Source organism: Rhineura floridana, chromosome 9, assembly GCF_030035675.1.
Source record: "Rhineura floridana isolate rRhiFlo1 chromosome 9, rRhiFlo1.hap2, whole genome shotgun sequence".
Lineage (NCBI taxonomy): Eukaryota > Metazoa > Chordata > Lepidosauria > Squamata > Rhineuridae > Rhineura > Rhineura floridana.
In genome coordinates, this window is record NC_084488.1 from 127,166,393 (window position 1) to 127,185,725 (window position 19,333).

General features: G+C 56.6%; 2 protein-coding genes across 5 annotated transcripts; both read right to left on the minus strand.

Annotated features, from left to right (window-relative positions):
- Positions 1-2,127: 2,127 nt before the first annotated feature.
- Positions 2,128-7,979, minus strand: MOGS (mannosyl-oligosaccharide glucosidase). Of its 2 annotated transcripts, none has more exons than XM_061583761.1 (5): positions 7,914-7,979; positions 7,118-7,474; positions 5,051-5,271; positions 4,172-4,368; positions 2,128-4,064 (listed from the first exon to the last, which is right to left on the minus strand). In XM_061583761.1, exons 2-5 carry the CDS (start codon positions 7,461-7,463, stop codon positions 2,345-2,347), a joined length of 2,484 nt encoding a protein of 827 aa, XP_061439745.1. In that variant the 5' UTR covers positions 7,464-7,474; positions 7,914-7,979; the 3' UTR covers positions 2,128-2,344. The 2 variants fall into 2 exon arrangements, with proteins under 2 accessions (XP_061439745.1, XP_061439744.1); XM_061583760.1 differs by lacking the exon at positions 7,914-7,979 and adding an exon at positions 7,824-7,910.
- Positions 7,980-9,090: 1,111 nt separating this feature from the next.
- On the minus strand, positions 9,091-17,995 carry LOC133363955 (programmed cell death protein 4-like). 3 transcript variants are annotated; one of them, XM_061583762.1, is made up of 11 exons: positions 17,756-17,995; positions 16,023-16,308; positions 15,738-15,835; positions 14,718-14,831; positions 13,338-13,559; positions 13,137-13,234; positions 12,766-12,892; positions 11,795-11,902; positions 11,407-11,517; positions 11,029-11,168; positions 9,091-10,167 (listed from the first exon to the last, which is right to left on the minus strand). In XM_061583762.1, the coding sequence occupies exons 1-11, from the start codon at positions 17,825-17,827 to the stop codon at positions 10,116-10,118; spliced, it is 1,428 nt and encodes a 475-aa protein (XP_061439746.1). In that variant the 5' UTR covers positions 17,828-17,995; the 3' UTR covers positions 9,091-10,115. The 3 variants fall into 3 exon arrangements, with proteins under 3 accessions (XP_061439746.1, XP_061439747.1, XP_061439748.1); XM_061583763.1 differs by having other exon boundaries at positions 12,778-12,892; positions 17,756-17,993; XM_061583764.1 differs by lacking the exon at positions 17,756-17,995 and adding an exon at positions 17,100-17,542.
- Positions 17,996-19,333: the final 1,338 nt, after the last annotated feature.

Below are 19,333 nucleotides of genomic sequence, written 5' to 3' on the forward strand. Positions count from 1 at the left end.
TATTTGTCCTGAATCTTCCAACATTCAGCTTCACTGCATGTCTACAAGTCCTTGTGTTATGAGAGGGGAAGAAAAATGCTTTATGTTCTCCATGCCATGCATAATTTTATACACGTCTATCATGCATGTTGCCTCTAACTTGCTTTTTCTCTAAAAAGCCCCACATGCTGCAACCTGTCCTCATAGGGGAGTCGCTCCACCCCCATGATCATTTTGGTTGCCCCTTTCTGAACCTTTTTCAACTCTGCAATAACCGTTTTGAGGTGAGGTGACCAGAACTGTATTTATTTTATTTATTTGTTGCATTTGTATACTGCCCCATAGCCGAAGCTCTCTGGGCAGTTTACAACAAATACTGCAAATGCAATCACACTCTAGATCTATATAATGGCATTATGAAATCAGTTTTATTTTCAGTACCCTTCCTAATGATACCTAACATGGAATTTGCCTTTTTCACAGCTGCCACACGTATGCCGTGTGTCTCTTCAAGTGCCTTTGGCCCTGTTTTCTTGGCCTGTGGTGCTTTGGCCTCTTTGGACGGCTGTCTTTTGCCCCTGCACTCTCAGTGCCTAGTTGAAGGCCTACCCCACTTAACATTTCATCATTTAGTCTTCATCCTGGGGGGAGATTTGTTCTGAACCAACCCTCCTCAGCTCCTGTCGGCTTCCCCCCTGCCCCCATCAGTTTAAAAGCTGCTCTTCCACCTTTTTGATTTTAAGCACCAGCGGTCTGGTTCCATCCTGGTTCAAGTGGAGCCCATCCTTTTGTAGAGGCCCAGCTCGTCCCAAGATGTTCCCCAGTGCCTAACAAACCCAAACCCCTCTTCCAGACACCAGTGCCTCTTCCACGCACTGAGACTACAAAGCTGCTTCTGGCTCTCAGTGCCTAGTTCAAGGCCTCCCCCACTTAACCTTTCATCATTTAGTCCTTATCCTGGGGGATTTGTTCTGAACCAACCCTCCTCAGCTCCTGCCAGCCTCCCCCCCTGCCCCCATCAGTTTAAGCTGCTCTGCCACCTACTTTTAAGCACCAGCAGTCTGGTTCCATCCCATTTCAAGTGGAACCTGAACCTTTTGTACAGGCCTGACTTGTTCCAAAATGTTCCCCAGTTTCTAACAAATCTGGACCCCTCCTCCCAACACCGCCATCCTGGCATGGGCAGAGTGGGGGCACCCTGAAATGCACCTGCTTAGCCCCATACCTTCATTTCATGAATAATAACTTATGTGCACAAAAGATATTACTGTTGTAAAACTCTTCAAGCTGTAGTTTTTTAAAAAACAAACCCAGATATTTGGGGGCAGCTTTTGCTGCTGGACTTCACTCTTTGGGTTGTGAGAAGAAGAAAAATTCTCAAGAGCTTTTTCTTAACACTTACTCTTTGAAATGGTGAAAGGGAGAGGTCTCAGCTGTGCAGTTGTATAAATAACTGCCCCCCAAGAAGCAATGGGACTTTCTGACATGATGTGTTGCACAGCATGTAACCATATATAGTATCTGGGTTAGGGAGTTAAGCAAGTGAGCCAATCTATATCACGAGAAAGTGAGCACACATTTAGAGAATCTGGCCAGTGGGTGTGGCTTACTTCCTATGGTGCTGTCCCTCCTACAGGATTCTTGTGGTTTGGGGAGGTGGCAGAATGGAGAGAGATGGAACAACACTTCTGGGCACCAAGAGCCCTCCTTCCTACGCAGATATTCACAAATGTCTTTGTTCTCCATGAGGCTGGGTGTGCTAGAAAGCATGGTTATGGAGTAAAAACCCAAATCCAGGAGCCAAGGAAGCTGCCTTATCCCGGGTCACATTGCCCCCCCCGCACTCATCTGCTGTGACTGATGCGGGAGGGGGAGCTCTCCAGGATGTTGGGCACAGAAGGGCAAGCAGCTGTTACCCCCTGAAGGGAAACTTATAGCTCCATCCCAAATTAACCAGCAAATTCACCTAGGGCCGCTCTGCCCACCCCTACCATTTATGCTCCTTTCTAATTGTATGGCAAGACTCCCTCCAACCCCAGGTAGCAGCGTAGTCCCCCCAGATCAGGCAGCAGCAAACAGCAATGCCAAACCAGCTTGAGGCAACTTCTTCCCAGAGCTGAGGGTCTATATGGAAGAGGTCAAAGGCGCTTCCGGCTTCACAGCTTTATTTCATTAGAAAATTAAAAAGATCCCGGACTAAGGTGGAAGGAGAGTAGCCAAGGTCATCTCCCCAGGATCCTGACTCAGGCTGCCCCAGCCCAGACACCTGAGGGAGGGCAAGCAGAGTGCCCACTGAGAGCAGGCAGAGGCAGCCTGGCCCTCTAAAAGCACCAGCCATATACAGTTCCCAACAACCCATCCGCTGCTAATAGTCCTCAGCCATCATGAGCACCACCAGGGCCGACCAGCCTGTGAAAGGGTAGCAGCCTTGGCCCTTGCCGGTGTGGTCACAATACTGCTCCCAGACATAGCCACTCTCCAGGTACTGCTGGAAGACATTGCGAATGACGTTGGCTCGCAGCTCCTGGTACAGGGTGGCCGCCTGCTGCCGATATGGCCCCTCCATTTGGCTATAGTAGTGCAGCGCCCGCACGGCCAGGAAGTTGATGTTGATCCAAATGGGCCCCCTCCAGTAAGGAGGATCGTGCTCAGTGTTATGCTTGAGGTAGAACAGGCTTGTGCGCGAGAGGGAGCGCAAGCCAAAGGGGGTCCACAGGTGCTTCTCGCTGCGCATATCTGCCAGGAGGCTGCCCAGGTGCTGTGAATCGGGGCGCAGGAGCTGCAGCAGCAAAGGGAAGAGGCTCACGTAGCCAAAGGCACCCCCCACAAACTGCAGCTTGGGGGGCTTGCGGGCCACCCGCAACAGCCGTGGGGTGGGGAGAGGCTGGCCTGGGGGAGGGGGCCGAAGCTTCTCGCGCTCCAGGGCCACGGCTTGGGTGTGGTTCCCATAGTCTGCAAAGGTGCCCAGGGCCTGGGCCCAGTGGTGCTGCTCCAGCAGCTGGTTGTCAGCCAAGACCTCCGCCATGTGCTGGTAGTCCCCTGCTGGCTCCCCCAGCCGCGTGGCCACCTCTGCCATGACAGCTGAGGCAAGAGCCATCCAGCAGCGCAGATCCAGGTGGCGCTCATCCGGAGAGGGGTGAGAAGCCCTTGGGTAGTCATCCAGCCCAGACGTGAGGGTCTTTGGGTTGAGGAACATCTGGGTATCCTGGTCTCGGCCACGCCAGCGGAAGGTGTAGGGCAGCGGCCCAGCCTGCGTGTGGTTGTACCAGCTGTACCAGCTTTGCAAACGAGGGTAGAGGCGCCGCAGGTAGCTGGTCTCCCCTGTGCCCTGAGCCAGCAGCTGCCGCAATGCCAAGAAGAGGGTGGGGGGGTTGCCCGCGCTGCTGTGCTGCACCACAAACTCTGCAGGCACCTTGGCGCGGGCCTCTTCGCCCAGGATCTGCTCACGTGGGATCCAGCCCTCAGCATTCATGAGATCGAGCCAGTGGGCCAGCACCTCCTGGCTCAGGGCTGGATCCCAGCGGGCCAGGAGCAGCTGATGGAAGCCTTCGTCCCACAGGAAGCCCCGGGGGAAGAAGGAGCGGGAGGGCACCGCTGTGAAGAGGGGTCCCTCCGGGTAGGCCTGGGGGAGTTCTGCGTGAGGAGACTGCACCAGCGAGTGCCCATAGAAATAGCCCATCCCACCCAGCATGTTGCTGAGCAGGGCCCTGGCAAAGTGCTGCTCCTGCAGAGAGTAGCCCTTGCGGGCCAGCTGGAAGGTGGCCTCAAAGCGACGCTCAAAGGCAGCTACGTGCTGGCCCAGGCCTTGTGTCAGGGCCTCTCCCACCAGCTGCCCAGGGCGGTCAGCCACGCTCCCTGACTCAAAGGCCACTTCTAGGCGGCAGGGCAGGGCCACAGTGACCTGATGAACAAGGAGCTGGCTGCCTGGCTTGCCCTCCCCAGGCGTGCCTCGGTACGTGTCCACCCCAAAGTAGCGGCGCTTGGGTGCCCCTAGTGGGGCGTAGGCAAAGCGAGGGGTCAGGCTGGCTCTCACCACATCACTCAGGCGGTTCAGCCCTGCGGCCTTTGCCTGCAGGTAGTTGTAACTGGAGAGAGAAAGAAAGTGAAAATAACCGGGGGGGGGGGGAGAGAAGCATCCTCCCCACTTTGTACGGCACAGCGTTCTTCCCCTGCCGAGTACGTGGATGAATACCTGGCATACAGAGGTGTTGTACCAGCCTCAGTGGTGGGTTGCTGGAAGGTGATGGTGAAGTGGCCCAGCTCCTCCGTCGTGCCTGTCACGGATGCCAGCCGGGCTGTCTTTTCCTCTACCACAGGCTGCAGCATCCCCTGCCCATCAGTTGCCACGTACAAGAGCAAGGAGATGAAGGGGACCTGGGGCCCAGTCCTCTGAAGACAGAAAAGGGCATCAGGTGCTGGCCCAACATGCCTGTATGTGACCTGTTTGTCTAGCTGCATCTGCGTGCTTGAGGCCCCCTGGGGCTGAACCCTGGGGAGCCCAAGATGGAACTGCGCATCCTGGAGGGGGGGTGTCTGGAGGGGGGTCAGATGCAGCCCCATGTCTGGAGTTCATTCTAAGCTTGGGAGAAACTCTGAGCACATTTGCTCACTTGCAGTATGAGTACTTCGGTTCCTTGAGGTTTGGGGGTGCTTGGGCCTTTGCTACTGCCTTAGGGTCACCGGAAAAGGTAAGAGGCAGGATGAGGAGCTGCCGGAGTTCAGGTGTCTGAACTATGGGATATCTGTCTTAACGACCTGCTGTGACGTTTTGGAACCAGGAACGAAAACAGTGGAGTCCCTTAAACTACGTTACATTGTAGCGCCCTTCCCACAAAGGTCAGCTTACTGAAGCCAAGCAGGGTCTAGGTCTAGTAGCAGCCAGCCAGAAGACCAGCTGGGAACCCTTCACACAGAGTTCCTCAATGGGCCACAACGATCACACGTAAAATATGCCAGCCTCTCAGTCTTCAGAAACACTTTCCTAGAAGAAATACCGACAGGCCTCTGCCCCCAGCCCCCTGGGGTTTTCTTGCTCTGTGTACGCCACTGGGTCCCTTTCCTTCACCATCACCTCAGGTCGAGCAGTGATCCTCCAGCTCCAGTCTCCTCCGTGCTGGCCCCCAGGGCGCTTCAAAAACTCCGTCTGCAAGCTGAAGCCAATGTCGTGGATCTCTTGGACCCCAAAATTGATGCCGTCGTGAAGCAGCCAGCCATAGCGTGGGAGGCTGTCACTTTGCTCGCATGTGTGGCGCAGATGGATGTCCCCCTCCAGCTGGTGCATCCACATGAGGCCTGTGAAGGAGAGGCAGAGCAGAAACAGGAGGGCCATGCTAGTGGCTCCTGGCCAGCCATGCCAAGGTTGCGCCGTGCCAGCCCTGAAGCAAAGCAGCGACAGAGCAGAAAGAGACCAGGAAGAAACACAACACAGTGCAACAGACAGGGAGATCGCCCCCAGAAGACAGGGCCAGCATGGCCAAGAGGCAGGAAGGCAACGGGTCTCTGTGTTTTGTGCACGGTACAGAATGGGTTGGCTTGCTCCTGCCATCTGACCCACCCCCGGCAGGCGTCTTTTGCCACTGCAGTAAAAGGTAGGCTGTGGGATAGAGCAGAAAGGGAGCCCTTCTTCAGTCCGTGGGCTCTGCAGCCTGAATGACAGGCTTGGGGGGGGAGGTTAAGGAAGAGCCTCCCCCTCCCTCTCCAGGCAGTCATTCTGTATTACTATATAAAAGCCCACAGTGAGCTTTGGATATGAGAAACTCAGGAATGAATCCTTGCAATGTTGATCTCTGCCTGGCTTGTAGACGCGCAAGGGCTACTTGGTGGTGGCTCTGGAAGTCCCTCCTTTCTTGGTGGAGCTTTTATAAGGATCAGGTTTTTCAGTTTCTTCTAAAAACTGAAATAAACGTTCACATAAATGTAACTAGATACTGATGCACCCCATGTGGTGCTGTGATCTGAGTGCGGAGTTTTGACTGGGGAGACCCCCATGTCATACTCCCATTGAGTCCCAAAAGCTCACTGACACCACTCTCTCTTGGTTCAGCCTTCCTCACTGTCTTGTTACAAGAATAAAAGAGGGAGAAGCAGGCACCCCCACCTTGAAGGATCGGGGAAAGGCAGGACAAAAGTCAGGCAGACTAATCCACAACAGGGACTCTAAACTGCACAAGAAGGCTTTCCCAGCAGGCCAGCCAAAGAGATTGGCTGAGCAAGGGGCAAGTCATGACTGGGGAGCAGAATGTTGCCAAGGGAACAGGAGGAAGAACTCAAGTGTAATCTACGGGTACCAAACCTGCTGGCTGCCATACAGACAACACCAACTTTAGCTGAGAAATTGGAGCTTCCCAAGGACTAGTTGTGGGGACAAAAAACCTCCCTGTTTCTATGAACTGAGGATGCCATGGGCATGCAAATTGTATGCTATGGCCTCCTTCCAAAGATGACCAAGAAAAGGGTCCCTGCCCACCATCGCTGTATTAGCCATGCTTCCATATGGACCCACGGTAGAAGTGAACTAATGTTACCAAGTGTTCCTGTGCTACTTCAGCCTGGTGCCTCCACTGTGGTTTGCTGATATCAAGATCCACCAACCAAATCCTCTTATGGTCTGCTCCTCCCCCCCTTTTAAGCTAGAGCACTATTATTATTATTTGGTAGATTTATTGGTCGCTTGTTACACGGAGGTCTCCAAGTGACTTGCAACACCGTTCAAAACAAAAACGAATATTCCAGGGCTGGTTATCTAGGAAATGACTGGAGAGTGAAATCCTGCCTCTCCCCCCACAAATGTCTCTTGGGCAAAGTCTGTGGGGCGTGAATGCATGGCTCCAAACAGAGCCGGGCATTCATTGTGCCCAAGACCCTGCTGGGAGTTCGGCTGGTTTGCTAAGCAGTGGCACCTCCCGGGCTTTGAAGGGGGGAGGGAAAAAGGCAGAAATGGCTCGGCCTTGGGGCAGGGAGTCCCGCTGGGAGACCCTTGGCCCTCTCCGACCGAAGGGCTCTTGTTTCCCTTGGAGCTGCGGGCAGGGGATGCGCACATACAGGGGTGGGGAAGAGCCCCCGCCCGGGCCCCCCGCCTGGCTCCGGGCCCACATGCGCAGCCCCTGGGGCCAGTGCCGGACGCCCGCTCTCTCCTCACCTGCGACCAGCGACTGGGGGCTCCGGGTCTTCATGCCGAAGTAGACGTGGGGCCGGTAGGAACCCCAGAAGAGCTGGGGCGCGACGGCGGGGCTGCTGCTGTTGGGCTCTAGGATGCGGGGGGCCGGGTGGAGGGTGACGGCGCGACCCGCGAGCCACCGCCGCGCGTAGAGGCTGTAGGCGAAGGCGGCGCAGCCCAGCGCCCCCGAGGCCAGCGCCAGGAGAGCGCAGAGCTGCCCGAGCCGGGGCTTCCTCGCGCCCAGCCGCTCCTTCCTCGCCGCAGCCCGGGGCCCCTTCTCCTGAAACCGCCCCGCTTCGAGGACTTTCCGCCTCCGCTCCCGGGCCATCCTCGACGCACCTGCAGCCCGGAGGGAGAGGGGATCAGGCCAAGCCAAGCGGGGCTTCCCTCCCCCCTCCGTCCCTCCCAGCCAGCGCTTCCCTCCGTCTGTCTCCCGCGGACAGGGACAGGCACGGCCCGCCGCAGTGGCGCTCCTTCAAGGGACGGGCCCCGTCTCCAGGCCCGGGCAGGCAGTGGCCACCCGGCGACTCCCACTTGCCCAGGCAGGCGGAGCGCCCGACGCCCACCCCAGCACGGAGGGAGAGACCCCCCGCCCCACCCCGAGTCCCCGAGGGCGAGGAGGCGGCGACGGGAGTGTGGCGACGCGGGGGGGGGGGTCCCAGAGAGCCCGGCAACCCCCGCCCCTTACCCTGCCCTGACGTGTCTTTCCTGCCGGCGGGAATCCACGGGGGCTCCTAAGCTCCGCCCCGGAGAGAACTACCTTTCCCAGCATGCTTACGGGCCGCGCTCAGAGTCCATTTTCCCCCCGATGCACCCTGGGAGGTGTAGTCCTTGCTCCCCACGAACGGCTCTTGCCTTAACTCCAGAAAGAGACACGCCAGAGCCAAGCCTTCCCGGAAGGCGCGCCCTGTACCCCAGAAGGTCTTCGGCCTCAGTACGGAAGTGTGGCTCCCTGGGCTGGTCACTGAGGCGGACCGCGGTTCTTAAGACCTTTAAAAGCGTGTCGTGTCACGGACGCGTCCAAAGCAGACGTTCAGGCCCAATCCTGCCCCCCTCTTTTCCTGGGACTCTGTGGGCCTACTTCTGGATAGAGACGCATGAAAGGAAAAAACGAAGGAAGGCGCCACTGTTTGCTTGCGGGCTTCCCTCTGAGTCACCGTGAAAACGGGAGATGCTGAGCTAGGTGGGCCCCTTGCGGCCTGCTCCAGCTACTTCAGGGTCTGACCTTCTTAACGAGCGAGCGCGTCCACCAGGCACGGCACCCCAACAGAGAAGGCCTTATCCTGGGTCCCCACCTGCCTTGCCTCAGACCTCCGTTTTCGTAGTTGGAATACCCAGGAAGGCATGTGTGGAGGTAACCCTTCATGAGCATACCTGGTCGCCAGCCATTTAGGGCTTTCAAAGGCTAAATTCAGCACTTTGAAATGGGCCCCTGAACAAGCTGAGAGAAAGCACAGTGGTTTCACGACTGGCAAAATGGATTCCATACACCCATTCCCAGTTTAGTAATGTTTTGGTACAGAAACATGAGGCTGGGTCCCCTTTCATAACCCCCATCTGTAAACGTCTGTCTGGCAAAGTCCACCTTTCCTTGGTGAAGGCTCAAGGCAAAACCAAAGTGCATAGGCTGGAGCACATAGCACAGCCCTCGCCTGCATCCTCCAGCTGTTGAGAGGAATGGTCACTTAAGCTTCTCCAGCCCTTCTAGGGCCAAGTTGTAACCTGACAAGTATCCTGCTACTTCCACAGCCAGAGGCAGATCAGCACCCTTCTTGGTGCTCTGCAGATGGTACACCTTTGTTCACAATATATTTTTGCATGGAGAAACATACGTGTTTTATAATTCTGTAAGTGGAGTATGCATGCCCATGTTGGAGAGATCTGCCACCACAATTCCCTGCTCCAAGCCTTTTGCGCAGGCCCAACCCTTCCCAGGAAGAGACAAGGCACCCAGATCCTTTGGATACATCTTTATTTTAAGATTTTCCAGCAGTCACCCATTCCCCCAACCTTTGCCTGCAAGGACATCAGCTATTTAAGCAGGACTCTCCTTCCTGATCTCCCAGCCTTGCTTACAAGATCCTGCTTTCCCCACCTCCCCCACCCACCTGCTTTAGCTAAAACCAATTAGATTTGCCCAGAGAGCTAATTTCCAAAACCCTGAGATACTCCCAGTCTCACCCTAAAAGAGCAAGTACATACCACAGCCTAATTCCCTCACAAATCACCCCAGCGACTGTTTTCTCTCCCCTCAGCTAAGATTTAGGATCCCCTCCCTTCCCCAAAATGTCTTGCAGCAGCCAGCAGTTGGCAAGATGGTTTTCAAGTCCATTTGCTCCCAATGGCAGGCAGGTGGAAGGAGAGAGTAGCAGTTAGTGGGGAAGGGCAGGTCTGAACACGGGAACTTGCTCCTCCTAGCCCCACCCCCACCCCTTAGAACCCTCTGTACGACGGAAGGGGGTGTCAGCATACTGAAGTATTAATTTAAGCACATTAAATATTGCTTAATACCCTCCAGTGCTGAAACCAGACAGGTTTGGAGGGGGGGAAATTCCTGGACACAGCAAGGGGTTGGACCTGCTGAAAGAAGTCTGAGCCCTTTGGAACCCTGTAGGGCCAGGAACAATCCAAATCTGCTGCAATCCTAACTGGTCTGGGGCCCAGACCGTTTGCTTCCTGAGATGTGTGTGTGTGGAGCAACAGGTAGTAAGGCTGCAGAGAGGGAGTAAGATCCAGATGGGGTTGCCCACCATGAGAACAAACCCCCCTCCTGCACCCCCCTCCTGTCCCACTTCCCCAGTCTGACAAAAAAGATTAGCCCAGCTCCCTTCAGGGACAGACAGGCCCTGTCTGCTCGGTACACTGGTTTGGGGTGTGTTCAACATATTCGCCTGGCCTCTTCTTTGAGATGGACAGGCCTGGCTGGGCTGGAGGCATCCGTGGTGGGCTGGGGGCAGAGGTCAGGGCTGAAAGCATCCAGCTAGTGCTTAATTTGGCCACCGTCTCCCTCACTGACAAAGCGCTTCCGGCCCCTAAGAAAAAAGGAGGGTGGGAGTTAGGGAGTGGCAGAGAGTGACTAACTCTTAATATTGGATACTTTCTAAACAGTGTAATCCTCCTATCTCCTCCGAAGTAAGTTCCACTCAGTTCAGTGGGGCTTACTTCCAGATAAGCAAATGCAGGATTGCAACCTTAGTTTTGTTTACTAAATATAAGTCAAGCGCGCTGTATCGGTTCTCATTCTCAATTCAGGCCCGTGAATTTTTTTCTGGACAACCTGCATCACTGCCCAATGCTGGGAATTCCTTGGCAGATGCCAGATTGATCAGTACAAAATGTGCTTCTTTAAGGTGGGAGGTTTGAAAAACAAGAGTATTGTAGAATTAAAGATAAAACAGTGGCCTGTGAGTCCTTTCCTACAACCTCGTCACGATGATGTGATTTTCTTGTCATGACAAGTATTCCCTCCCTGACACAAAAAGCCTTTTGATCTTTCCCAGCCTGATCCCCTTACATGCACACCCCTCTCCCATTCCAACCTGCAAATACTCTTAGCCCTGTATCCATAGGCATTCTGTACAGTAAATAGCTAAGCAGTAACTTTCTAAAGAAGAATAAAGGGACAAACAAGCTTTGAGACTGAAGTGAACTAAAAAAGATAGTTCCATCTCTAATTAAAACCTGTATAGAAAAAAAAGCTATTCTAAAATTGGGGTGACATAGGCTTTCAGGAGATAGCCAAACTATCCTAGCAACAAGTGAGCATTCAAAGACGTGGGCAGAATCTAGTGTCCCACTGCTGATTTTAAAAGAGAGGCTGTAAGACTAGCAACTATGTCTGCACTTTGATTCCTATGTTACCAGCAGAGGCTAAAAAGGAAGAGCCTTTCTACCGGGCAGGACAGATGTCTCTCAGCTGCTTGGTGATGACGCCCTCCTCAAAGCAGAGGTCCACCAGTCGCTCCAGGATGCAGTGGGCCAGCGGCACGTCCAGGCTGATGTCTCCAAGCTCATCATACACCCGCTGGAAGCCCTGGGGGAGGGGGGGAAGCATGGGTCAATAGAGACCTTGGGCAGGGACTGCCTGACGCTGGAGTTCCCCTGGGATTGCAGAAGGGACCCTTCAGAGCAGCACAGACGCCTCCCCACAGGGCTACCGTGGCACATTTTATACTTTGTTACAACCTCCTTTGGGCTTTGTTGGAAATACTTGTTTGTGGTCAAACACCCCAAGGTGTCTGTCTGAGCTCCACGGCCCGAAAGGCTCTTACCCGGTTCATCTGGTCCAGCGTCACCAGGCCAGTCTGCCACAGCACCTTCAGCAGCTTAACCATCATGGCAACTGCTGTGTCTCCTGAGGACTCCAGCACCATCACCACAGCCTGACAGCACAACAGGGAGGGAAAGAAACAGCCATGAGTGCAGCGTGGAAATGAGGCGGCCAGCCAAGAAGCCCCACAGGGTGCAGCCATAAGGCAGAGGGCTTATGGGGAAGCTCCTGGATCAAGGGCCTGGCAAGCACCCAGCAAAGCTTTTCTGCAGAGAGGGAAGGCTTAGTTCTCTAAAGCCGATACCATCTCCCTATGCACAGTGCTCATGGGGCCAGACACTGCCCCTCCCTGCTACTGCCAGAGGGTGCCTGGCCTGTCACATCTCTACCTCGTAGACAAGCTCGTGGTGGAAATGTGGCACCTCCAGCTGGCGCAGGCAGTGCTCAGCCTCGGACACTTCCCCTGAAAGCAAGTACTCACGGAGCAAGAGGTTCATCTGGAAATAAAAGGAAAGGGAGAGGAAGAGAGAGAGAGAGGAGGCTGACGCCCAGGTGGCTCAGGACGGGCCAAGAGCCTCTCGGCCAACTCCAAACAGGCTATTCTAAGGCATCATTCTGGAACTTTTACAAGTCATTATGCTGCCATCTCAAAGGAAATGCAACATTTAGGCCTCATTGTTTTAAGAAAACAATGAGTACATCACTTTTGGTGCTGCGTCTCTCCAGACCTTCCCTACCAACACTTCAGCAATTTGGCCATTTACAGCACCCAAAGCCATTCGCCCTCCACAAAAGAGAAGCCCAACCCCATCAAGCTGTGCAGAACACAGACTACTCTGGGTCTCCCAGACAAGAACTGAAGATTCAAGGTCGTTAAGCCATCTTAAAACGAAACAAAATATGAAAGCTTGCTTCTGAAGAGTCACTTCTTATTCTGTGTTGTTTCCTTGTTGGTCCAGGAAAGGACAGACATCAAAATGGGCTCCACCTCCTCCGCTAAGTGGATGAGGCAACTCAGGTACACACAGACAGCAAGACCCAGCTGCCCAAACAGGAGGTCTCAGGGTCTCCAGCCTGCTCAGAAACAGCTTTTAACCATGGTAAGACACATATCCTCTTTTCCTTTGGAAAGCTCCCATGCAGCCTCCTGTCCAGGACTGTGCCCCAAACACATGCTTACTGAGTAATGGGAGAGAAAGGACACTGCACGTGCTCAGATGCACATCATTATTTCCCTTAACTGAGCCCTGACATTGAGAGCAGCTTTCAAAGCTAACCTGAATCCACCTCCCTAGGTCAAATAATAATCACATGGACCCTTGACAGGTGGCACAAAGCCCCCCTCCCCACACACACACACCCTGCATTTCACCTCCTTGATAAGATGCTTGACAGGTCTCTGGCCACCGCCCACTCCCCACACATTGTCCAGTCGGTTGACATCTCGCTTGATGCGCAGCAGGACCGCAGCACGATCCAGGGCAGTCCTGCAGAGGAGGAGGAGGCGGCGGCACAGTCAGGGAAGCAGCAAAAGCGACAGCACGGCAGTGTGGGGAGGGCAACCGCCTGGTCACACCTGCAGAAAGATGCTCTCCTGTCTGGGAGCACCAGTGCTGTGGCCCTGCCTGTCTGCCCCCAACAAGCCCTGGGCCACAGCACGCAGCAAATCCATGGAAAGTAGGACGGGGCTGGAGCAGGGGCCGTCTGAGCAGCAGAGGCTGGCTCTCTCACCGAGCATGCTCACAGTCGACACGCCTCTTGTAGCGCTCGAGGAAGTCAAGGGGCAGCGCGTGGTCAGCCACAGCCCGTGCGATGAACTGGCCCAGCATCTGTGCAGACAGACAGACGGACGGGTTCAGGGTTCAAAAGGCACGTGTGCCAGTCAACGCCTTCCACCCAACCTCGCCTCCAAAGCCTGGGCCTGCGCCTGACCTGCGGTGCCTCCGGTGTGTCAAGGATAAGGTCAGGGAGGTCACTCAGCATCCGGTCGAAAGCAGCCGCGATGTCTTCGGGGCCCATCACCTTTCCCACGAGGTCAGAGAGCAGGCGTGACGTCAGCTCCCGATGGCTGGCCTTGCCTTCCAGGGACAGTGCCACGGCCAGGGAGGGCACGGCTGCTTTGTGCCCACCCAAGTTCAATTCCCGAAGCAGCTCCTGCAAGATAACCAGACCCCCACACCTGGCTGTGAGGAAGCAGCATAGCCTGTTTTTCATCAAGGCCAACTCTGGCGCTGCACCCGCTTGCTCCTGGATGGAGGCCCCATGGAGATGGCCCCCTTGCTCTTCCTGACCCTAGGTGGGTCCCCCCCCGGTGGGCAGGAAGGAAGCCCGACAAGAGGGTGAAGCCGCCGTCTTCCCTTCCTGGGCCCCCTTCTCCTGTCGAGGATAGACAGGAATTTACTCAGCCAGCTGTTCGTCTAAAGCCCCCTAGTTTTGCTTTCTTTGTGTTTTGCTTGCACCCGAGTTTTAGAGTAAAGCTGAAGATTAAGGATGGCTTATTAACCAATAATCTTTCATCAGCAAAGTGGATCTGTGACGTACTGGCCGTTGGTATTATTACACTATTGCTGCTGGTAGAGTCATCGCCATCTACACCCTTCAGAAAGCTTCATCAGCAAAAAAGGACAAAGCGGTCTCTGCCTCTTGGCTCACAGTCACAGATATCAAGAACTCATTTTATTATATATTTGAAACGTCTTCTGGTCCCAGAGAACAGAAGCAGACGCTGCTCTGAGTCACCCTTTCCCAGGCGCCATGTACTTTGGCTTCTCTCTCAAGCAAACCTGAGACTTTGAGGGAAGGTGAGACCGAGGCAAGCAGAAAAGGGTGCCTGGGAAGACAGCCCGGAAAAAGAGGCAGGGGGCGGCAGCAGCACCCTGGCCCCACAAGGGCTGAAAGACACCCTTAGAAGGAAGCCCCAGCCAGAGCTCAGGAAAAGTGTGATTTCCTCCTGGGCTGAAACCAGCTGAGCAAGCAAGAAGGTGCCGGATCCCTGGATCCACTCTCAACATAGGCCCCTACCTTTATTATAATCCCCCATGCCCTGCCCCAATCCTCCCCTCAGATATCCTACTCTGGGTCCCAACAGAACTTCCTGGGCCCAGTTGAGGGCCAAGCCAAAGGAGACACTAGAGGTGTATTTTATGTACTACTGAAACAAACTGCAGAAACAAATCCTGTCCTGCCCTTTCTTGTCCTCTGCCCTGCCTCTTCTTGAACAACCCCCAGGAATTCTCCATTGCAGGCTGGGAGAGCCTGCTGACCCCCCAAAGAATCCTCCCCTTTCTCCATGCCTCCTCCATGCATACGCACCACAACTTCCAGAGTGTCCCCATGCTCAAAGTACTCCATCACCATCGGCTGCACCTTCTTCTCCAGCTCCTCTTCCTCCAGCTCAGGCACCACAGTGGCATAGACAGTGTCCCCCTAAGGAGAGTCCGGGGTGCACAGAGGGCATGGGTCAAGGAGCAAGGAGCGCCAGCTGTCCCAGCCCCTCCAAGGGGCAACCCCTGCAGCTCCTGCCGGTTACTCCAGGAAGGGCTTGCTGCATGCCCAGACAGGGTGGGGTAGGGATGGAGAGCCACCCCAGAGCATCATGCCTGCAGTGGCCAAAAGCCACCAAGTTTCCGTGGCAGAGAAGCTTCCAGATCCGCAGGCTGGGGACATCATAGCCAGAGGGTGTGGGCTGCTGCTGCTGCTGCCGCCGCCACTCTGACAATCTGGGGTAATCACGGCGGAGGTCCTCTGTGGGGCACAAGAGTGCCCCTCCAGCTACTCCTTCACATTGCATTCTTGAGGGGGGGGATCAGTTTGGTGTGTGGGTAACGGGAGGGTTTGGGGCTCAGAGGGAGTCAGGCTCGGCCACCAGGCACCCAGGTGAGCTCCAGAAGAGCTGTCGGCCTGGTGGCTCCTAGTCGTTGGAAAATGCTGTCTCCCCCTCACGGGCATTTTTCCCTTCCTTCCCAAATGCTGTGCAGCTCCTGCCCCGCGTAGGCCAAGGGAAGGGGGCTCCTGCCCTTGCTTGCCAAGGAGACCAAGGGCTGTCCGCTGCTCTAGTGCCTTCCTTGCCACTCAGCCGTGGGGCCATCGACTCCTCTCGCACCACCTTTGCTGGCTTAGCTCTCCTCGCCCAGCTCAGTTCTGGGGCCACCCCGTGGGGCGGGGAGGCCTGCAAGGCCTGCAGCTGTGAACAGCAGCAGCCGGCGGCGCATACACAAACCCTCCCGAGGTCCAGCCAAGGTGCCTCACTCAACCCTGCAAGGTGGCAACAAAGAAGGGGGGAGAGGCCAGGGACACCTGTCTGGGAAGAACATCTCCTTTTACCCAGAGTACCTGCACTGCCTCGTCATAGTTGGGATCCCGGGCATCGGGCTCCTGGTAGCTATAGACCACGCCAGGTGCTCCCCAGACGCCTTTGCCTCCTGCGCCACCTAGAGAGGGAGGGAGGGGGACCGAAGTCAGGGCCCCCGTTGCCCAACAGCATCGACCGAGGCGGCTGCAGCTGCTCCGGGCTGCGGGACGACGTTCCAAAGAGAAAGGGGCAGAGCCAGGAGCCTGTGGCAGTTGGAGCAAGGAGGCAGCCCCACGGAGCAGGCTCCGAGGCAAGGGGGGCAGTACCTTTTTTGGGCAGTCCGCGGCCCTTGCCCATGCGGGATTTGCGGTCATGGCTTTTCCCCTTGGGGCTGCTGGGGTCGGGGTTCGGCTCCCCTGCTTCCGAGAGGGATTCGCGGTTGGAATCGCGAGAGGATGTGCGCCGCAGTCGCCGCTTTGCCTTTGCCTTCAGCCGTGCTTCGTGCAGAGTCTTTTCCTGCAGGGTCCAAGCCCGGGGCTCATCCCCTCCGTCCATCAGCTCCTCTGCCAGGTCTTCATCACTGCCATCGTCGTAGCCTGCCTGCTCTGCCCCCTGCATGCACAACATGGAGAAGACCACGCGTAAGAACACCAGAGGAGCCCTGCAGCTGGGTCAGGCCCAAGGGGGGGCTTCCAGTGGCCGACCAGATGCCCCCATGGAAAGCATGGATGGAAAATGGATTCAGGTTTGTAACAAAAGCTGCCTAGATGCCCCCCTCCCCCCAGTTCCCTAATTCTAGAGTTGTGACGGACCCTCTTGCTGCTGTCATTCTGGCAGGATGGGAAACGTGTGCTCAGCGGCACCTCGGATGATTCTAATTTTGAATGCTCCAGAGATATTCCCCTGGCCTTCAAACTGCGTTGCTGGGACTGAGCTCTCCTGTGCACAACACACACCAGAAAGCCCCAGGCAGGCAGGCAGGCAGGGCTATTGCCCACACTGAACAGAGGGCCCCTGTCCACACCCCAGGCCTGGGGCCTGCACCTTTGCCTGCTGCCAGGCACTGAACCCTGCCCAAAGACTCTCCTCCAGATCCTCCTGCCGTCCAAAGGGGCCTTTCTAATCCCTTGCAGCAGGGCAGGGCAAGTTGTCTGTGGGATGCCCTCCCTGGGGAGGCTCACCCCTCCCGAATCCCCCATTTTTGTTTTTATCTGCCCAACTGTTAAACGTTTGCCTTCAACTGTATCAGGGAGCACTCTGCATCGTTCAGGGCCTGTTTGGGGGTTTTGTTGCTGATGTTGTTAGATGCTGTCCTGCTCTGTTACTTGCCCAGATGTAGTTTAATTTTATTTTTTCCACGCATTTTTGGTCGCTGTTCTCCAAGGCTGCCCTGACATCTCTACCTGAAGAGAAGCCTAAACCCGCTTCCAACAGACAAGTCCTTGCACGTTCCCAGCGTCTCCGAGTCGATGCCCTGGGCGATTGCGGCGCACGAGGCCGCCCGCTTCGCGATGGGCCTCGCCTCTGGCTCCAAGCCGGGCCCTATGGCAGTCCGGCGTGACCCCCGCGAGGCCCAGGCCTCTGTGCCTCCGAGGGCCCGAGGCAAGGCAGGCGGGGAGCGCCCACGCTCTGTCCGGTAAGGAACCAGCGCCAGCCAGGGCCCGAACGGAGGCGCGCGGAGGGCCGGGGCAGGAAAGCCGCCGTGGGAGCCCCGGTCGGCGTCTCCTCGGGGAACCTTCGGGCGGCAGCGAAGGGGAAGGGCCGGCTGCCCGGCCTGCGCTCTTCTGTCGCCCGGCCCAAGACGCCAGGCGGCAGGGGGGCTCCTTCGGCCGGGACTCGGGGCGGGGAGGGCAAGAGTGGCCGCCAGTGGCTGCTCAGGGAGCTGCACAAGCGAGCACGGGGGGGCGGGGAAGAGAGGATATTTGGGTCCTGCGCCCAGAAGGGCCGTGACGCGCCAGGTCGCCAGCCCGCCCGCCGCAGGCACTCCCCTCGCGGATCACGCGTCGCGCCCCCCACCCTCGTAGAGCCGGGCCGGCAGGGTTGCGGGGGGGCTACTTACCAGCAAGGAGGGGGCGCGGTCGCCCCGCGGCAGCTCGCCCGACCTGGCCGGGATGGCCGAGGCGGAGAACATCAGGCCGAGATTGAGGGCTAGCGGGCGAGAGAGGCTTCTCCGCCGCCTGCCTCGTGTCCCGGTGCGCGGGCAGGCAAGCGAGCACGCAACCAGCCCGGCCGCGCGTCGTGGCGTTTCCCCTCCCTCTGGTCGCTGCTACTGCTACTGCCGCCGCCGGCCCTGCGGAGGAAGTGAGCGCGGCGGCGGCAGGGCTGCGGGGGGACGAGGCGTGATGGGACTCGTAGTCCCTGCTCGCTCCGCCCCACAAGCTGGACGCAGAAGCAGCGCCGCGGCACTACCTGCTCGCGAGCGCCGGGACAGGCGAGCGCCTCTGCGGGCGACGCAGCCAAATTCCCTCCGTTGGGCCGGGCCCCCTTGTGGACTGCTTGGCCCACCCGAGGCGGCGGCGGCGGGGGCCGCCAGGGTGGGCCGTCCCGCTTATGCATGTTCATGAGCCAGTGCGGACAGTGGTGGTCGCCCCATCCCGAGCAGGGCATGGCAGAGCGACGGGGGAGCCGGAAAGGGGCGACCGCAGTCATCAGGGGCTTCAAGAGGAAAGGCGACAACAGTTGGGGCTATTTCTTTTAGCGGGGAAGCGGGGGGGGGGCTTAATAAGAGGCCATCCAGGACTAGATTCAGACAAAACACAACGCACAATTAGTCTGTGGAATTCGCTGCCACAAGGTGCGATGGTCGCCTCTTGTTTAGAGGCCTTTAAACAGATTAGAAAGATGGACGAGCCCCTCAACGGCTACTAAACCACAACTGACAGCTGAATGAAACCTCCAGATTCAGAGGCAGTGCACCCATCAGTACCAGCAACAGCAGGAGACAGCCCTTGCCCCCAGGCCCTGCTTACGGTCACCCCAGAGGCAAATTCTCGGCCATGGGAAAGGGCCTTTGGTTTAATCCAGCAGTCGGTTGCATGTTAAGGCGTCTTGAGGACAGCTCTTGTAAACAGGAATTGCACTTTTAATGTTCTTTTGGAAAAAGCTGGGCAGGTTTCCAGTACTTTAAGTAAGACGTCCTCCTTTTGGGTGGAAGGGATTGAAAAAGCAGCTGGAGATCATATTTCACGGCAGGCCTTCCTGGCTCCTTCACCACCTCCTTGCTTATTATTTCACTGATACCCAGCTTCTCCCGTCTTACTAGAAACCCAAGGCAGCTTCCATGTGGTTCCCAGGTGGTCTCCCATCCAGGCACTGACCAGACCTGACCCTGCTTCGCTTCAGCAGGGAGCTGACTTATGTGCCTTCAGACCTCAGCCTGGGCCCAACCTGTGCTTCTCACAGCAGCCATCGCTTCCAGCTACCTCCGTGAAGCTGCCTCCCCACACAACACAATACCTGCACATTAGGATTATGGGCGCCAGACTGCCACAAAGAGCATAAGCACAGAAAGGGAGGCCTGGCTGTCCCAGGCCATTCTGTTTGTTTTAGAATCTGAGTTGCAGGACGCCCCAGAAGCCATCTAGCTGCCGCCCCGCCCTGCTCAATGCAGGAGATCCAGAGAGGCACAAGACCACAA